At 34.3% G+C, this 4,955-nt stretch overlaps 1 protein-coding gene across 1 annotated transcript in view; it reads left to right on the plus strand.

Moving 5' to 3' along the window:
• Positions 1 to 6: 6 nt before the first annotated feature.
• Positions 7 to 4,955, plus strand: part of LOC101492342 (vacuolar protein sorting-associated protein 41 homolog) — an 11,624-nt gene continuing 6,675 nt past the window's right edge. The window contains exons 1-7 of the mRNA XM_004506043.4: positions 7 to 70; positions 670 to 942; positions 1,043 to 1,222; positions 1,395 to 1,655; positions 2,270 to 2,402; positions 3,519 to 3,609; positions 3,897 to 3,999. Coding sequence (XP_004506100.2) covers positions 11 to 70; positions 670 to 942; positions 1,043 to 1,222; positions 1,395 to 1,655; positions 2,270 to 2,402; positions 3,519 to 3,609; positions 3,897 to 3,999 — 1,101 coding nt within the window. The 5' untranslated portion in view covers positions 7 to 10. The remainder of the gene's footprint in view (positions 71 to 669; positions 943 to 1,042; positions 1,223 to 1,394; positions 1,656 to 2,269; positions 2,403 to 3,518; positions 3,610 to 3,896; positions 4,000 to 4,955) is intronic.

A 4,955-nucleotide genomic window follows, 5' to 3' on the forward strand; every position in this document is an offset into this window, starting at 1 on the left:
TGCCGAGCGGATGATCGCTCTCGGCACTTATGCCGGTACCATTCATATTCTTGATTTTCTCGGGAATCAGGTTAGCTATAATTACTTCGATTCGTTGCACTGTTTATCGATTTTTGTGAATTTGTGCTGTTATTGCTCGAACTGAAGCTGCATAGATCAATTTTGAAGAATGAATTAATCAAAGGGTGTTTAGATTGAGAAAATTTACTGTGTTTTATTTATTTGTTTACTTAATAGAGTGAAAATAAGGTGTATTTATGTAATTAGCGATGGAAATTTGAAATTAATATCAGAAAAAAGTTGCTTCTAAGTCCATAGTGAGATTGTGAGCAGTGAAAATTGTGTTAATTGACATTCTCTTCTGCTGAATTTTAGTAATTTTGGATATTGTTTTGTGCTGACAAAATGCCCCTTTGAGGAATATCGCGTGCAGTGTTATGGATTGTAGTTGTTGTCTTGTTATAGCCTATGAAACACAATTACCAGACACGGCACTGACACGTTGACACCGGTCATAAATTTGAAAAAATGAATTAATTGAAGGCGAGCAATGTGTCGGTGTCGTGTCAATGTCCTTCAATCAGAAATGTCGGTGCTATAGTAGCCAATTGCTTGCTTGAGTCATATTTAAGAAACGAACATGTTTCTGATAGAGTGACTTTGTTACAGGTGAAAGAATTCTCTGCCCATGACTCTGTTGTTAATGACCTTAGCTTTGACTTACAAGGGGAATATATTGGAAGCTGTTCTGATGACGGATCGGTTGTTATAAACAGCCTTTTTACTGACGATGAGATAATGAAATTTGAGTACCATCGTCCCATGAAGGCAATTGCTTTGGATCCTGATTATGCAAGAAAAACGTCTAGGAGGTTTATTGCTGGTGGTTTAGCTGGGAATTTATATTTAAATTCAAAGAAATGGTTGGGCTATCGGGACCAGGTTTGTATAATAATTGTTAAAAGTTTTAGCAGCACATATGTTCTGGATGGTACTTTTGGTTTGTTAACTATATAATACACTGTCCTCTTTGCAAAAAAAGGTTTTGCACTCTGGTGAAGGCTCGATACATGCTGTGAAGTGGAGAGCAAATCTTGTTGCTTGGGCCAATGATGCAGGAGTGAAGGTTTATGATACTGCCAATGACCAGCGAATAACATTTATCGAAAGACCACGGGGGTGCCCGCACCCTGAGCTTTTGATTCCTCACTTGGTTTGGCAGGTTAGTCAAATATCTATATAGGCATGCTGTTGGGCTATGTCTGTTTGTCAAGCTGAGTTCACTTGAAGGCTTGTTCTATCACTTTGACATTTGAACAGCGTCAATGTTTGCATTTCATTTTTGTTCCATGATAAAATAAAACCGCTGAAATTTATCTTCTATCACTTAATAGGATGACACTGTCTTGGTTATTGGCTGGGGAACATCGGTCAAAATTGCCTCCATAAGGACAAATCACCATAAAGCTTCTAATGGGGCATACATGCAAGTTCCTTTGTCTGGTATGACCCGGGTGGATATTGTGGCATCTTTTCAAACCAGCTATTTCATCTCAGGACTTGCCCCTTTCGGTGATTCTTTGGTTGTTCTTGCTTATATTCCTGGAGAAGAAGATGGTGATAAGGATTTTAGTAGAACAGCTCCTACACGGCAGGTACATATATTCCTTGCATATGGCGAAATTGTTTAACATCTCACAGTGTCCTTGCTCCATATTATAAGCTACAACTAGTTTTCTTGGTTCATTATTCTATGTTCACTTGAATGAAGTCCTTGGGGCATTTTAATTTGAAGTCATTTCCTAGTCCGTTGTAGTTGAACATATTAAAGATTTGAAATTTATTTATTTTTTATCCGAAGGATCAAATAATGAACTGACTCAATTGGAATTTTTGTTTGCTTCTTTATGTTCGATAAGTGACTGCACCAAACCAGCATAACATTGCTTCCCGAAATTAGTTATTATCAAGCACAAACAACTATTACATTAGTTGATATGTTATGTCTCATTGCAATTATATATCATTTTATTTTCCATCAGTTTTTTGGATTCTAGAGAATAATGAATACTAACTGCATAATGTTAATTGCATTTACATATGGAAGTAATAAAAGTTTAATTATGGAAGCAATGAAGTTATTGTTGCCTGTGTCAAAAATAAAATGTAGTGTATTATGAGAAATGGGGTAGTTCTTTCTCATACTATCCTCGTCACTAAATCTTAAAATTTTACTCTGTTCTAAAGTTGCGTAATCAATTTTGAACAGGGCAATGCACAACGACCTGAAGTAAGAGTTGTAACATGGAATAATGATGAACTTTCAACAGATGCTCTACCAGTACATGGGTTTGAGCATTACAAGGCAAAGGACTATTCTCTTGCTCATGCTCCCTTCTCAGGTTAACATTTTGTTATTGTTGATTATGATGTTTTGATAGAAATTCGATCAAAACTCACTCAGTTATGCTGAATCCACTGTGTTATTCTTCTGTGTATACTGATATCAGTGTGGTATCACTACATGTGGTGGATTTACAGTGGAAAACGAATAACTGAAAGAAAATAAATAACATGGGGTATTTGTGTGAACCTGCACTCTCCGTCACGCTTCATATTTTCTTACCCATCTATGTTCTCCCTTTTCTTCTTTTATATCCATACAGATAGAACTTCCTCTCCCAATTCCCCTTTGATTACCTTACTGACAATCTATTACATTAAACATTATGTACTTAGGATCTAGGACCTTCATTGATAGGACACTAGGCATATTCTAGAAGGAAGTGGGGTCATGTGGGAGAGAATGAATTAGTTAGTGATGTGAGTCTTAATGATAGGGAATTCAGTTAGAGAGGGAGAGAATATACATGTGGAAAAAGGTAATATATAGAGAGAGGTAGTGTCATGTGGAGGGGAATCATATTAGTTATTCTGTTTTACAGATTATACTGGGGCAGAGGGTATTCATCCTCTGAAGGAGCTTTGCTCTGGGGATTATAGGGGGAAACTCTTGTAATCATTTTATTTTAGTAAATAATACACTAACTTCATATTATTGTGTTTTGGGTTTCCATCATTCATGGTTCAAGAAAATGTAGTCTGTTACTCTGTTTTCATTTTATGCTGTCACTAATATTTACAAAAGTTCTACTCTGTTTTCACTGTATTTTTTGTTTCAAAGATTTATATACAAAACAATGAAAACAATTTTTAGTACTTTACTGTTTTTTATACAAATCTTTGAAAACAGGAAATGAAGTAAAAATGTGGTGGTGTTTTTTTTATAGTTATTGAAAATGAAATATATGAAAATAGAAAATGCTTTCTCAAACCAAATAGGTCCTTAATTTCCCTTGAGTGCCTTTTGCAATCTCTTACATTAACCATTGTCTTCTTGGGATTTGGACCCTCTCTGTGTTTTCCTGATATTTACCTTAATAGTATGTGGTTTCCTACATGCATGTTTTGTGTATGGATGGCAGCCATAACAAATGTCGTTTTTCATTCAAATGTAGGTAGCAGTTATGCAGGTGGTCAGTGGGCTGCAGGTGATGAACCACTATACTACATTGTATCCCCGAAGGATGTAGTTATTGCAAAGCCAAGGTTAATATCAAGTTCATTATCCTACTGTACTGTCGTAATTTTGTTGCATTTATGTATGGGTTATCGCCATAAAAGATAAGGTAAGAGAGGGGAAGAAGGATGATAAACATGCTTTAGTTAGTAATTACTTTGTGATGTTCCCTTTTGTTTATTTTTTCTAGCTAAATAAATTTACTGGGCTTTTTTTTAATGTCTGAAATGTCCTACTTATGTTATGAGATTTTCTACATATTAAAAAAAAATAATAATTAAAATATGGACAGAAGTTGATGCATTTTGATAATCAGGGATACTGAGGATCATATTGCTTGGCTTCTTCAACATGGATGGCATGAAAAAGCTTTAGCTGTGGTTGAATCTGGCCAGGGACGGAGTGAACTACTTGATGAGGTATTTAATTTTAACTTTATCCTAATTCAATCTATTTTCTGAATTTTGTATGATTATTAGAGTTAGATGTATAATATACATTATAAAGAGTAATTGTACAACACATAAATTGGAATAAGGGCATGCTTATATGTATATGGAGTAATGGAGGGACTGTTTATTATAAAGAGTAATTGTATAACACATAATTGGAATAAGGGCATGCTTTTATGTATATGGAAGGACTATTTATGTTGATTGCACAAGGCCAAGACTCCTCAATTGTTTTGTTTCTCAAAAGCCTTTTAATATGTCATTGTATATTTTGCTAGCAATGACACTGTATATGGACGCTCAAAATTCAAGCTCAAAGGAAAATAAAATGAAACCTATAGTATTTTCCTATTTTGTGAATTCTGATCGTATGATATAAAGCTATTGATCCCCTTGTCTTACTTTATGGAAAAACTTGAATCTGATTTGATTAGTATTGAAACATGATTTACACTGAGCGTTCATTGTATTTATTTTAAATACATTATAATTATAAATACAGTAAAGGAGTGCTCTACTTTAGACACATATTACAAACATAATATGGTCAGAGTAGTGGTTTGATCCTAGGGTTGCTGTTCATCTTTCGTTCCAATGACTTCCACATCTTACCAGCTGAGTCTCTTCTGGTGCGACCCACCTATGTTATTAATCTCGGATAGCGGCGTCAAGTCGCCGACTCCAAAATTGGGTTAGCAGGAACGGGAAAGGCGCTATTCTAATTTGTTTTATATTTATCAAATAATTAATACTACAAATATATACTAAACAAGTTGTATTAAAATGTTTATTATAAGTCATTTATACTATACATGCATAATATAAATAATTTTATTTTCTATTATGGGTTTTATTTATTAGACATGTAAGTATTTTTGTTTATGTTTTATTTGATGTTTTTTTTGGCACTTTGTTTAGGTAAG

The sequence above is a fragment of the Cicer arietinum genome, chromosome 6, assembly GCF_000331145.2.
Source record: "Cicer arietinum cultivar CDC Frontier isolate Library 1 chromosome 6, Cicar.CDCFrontier_v2.0, whole genome shotgun sequence".
Taxonomy (NCBI): Eukaryota; Viridiplantae; Streptophyta; class Magnoliopsida; order Fabales; family Fabaceae; genus Cicer; species Cicer arietinum.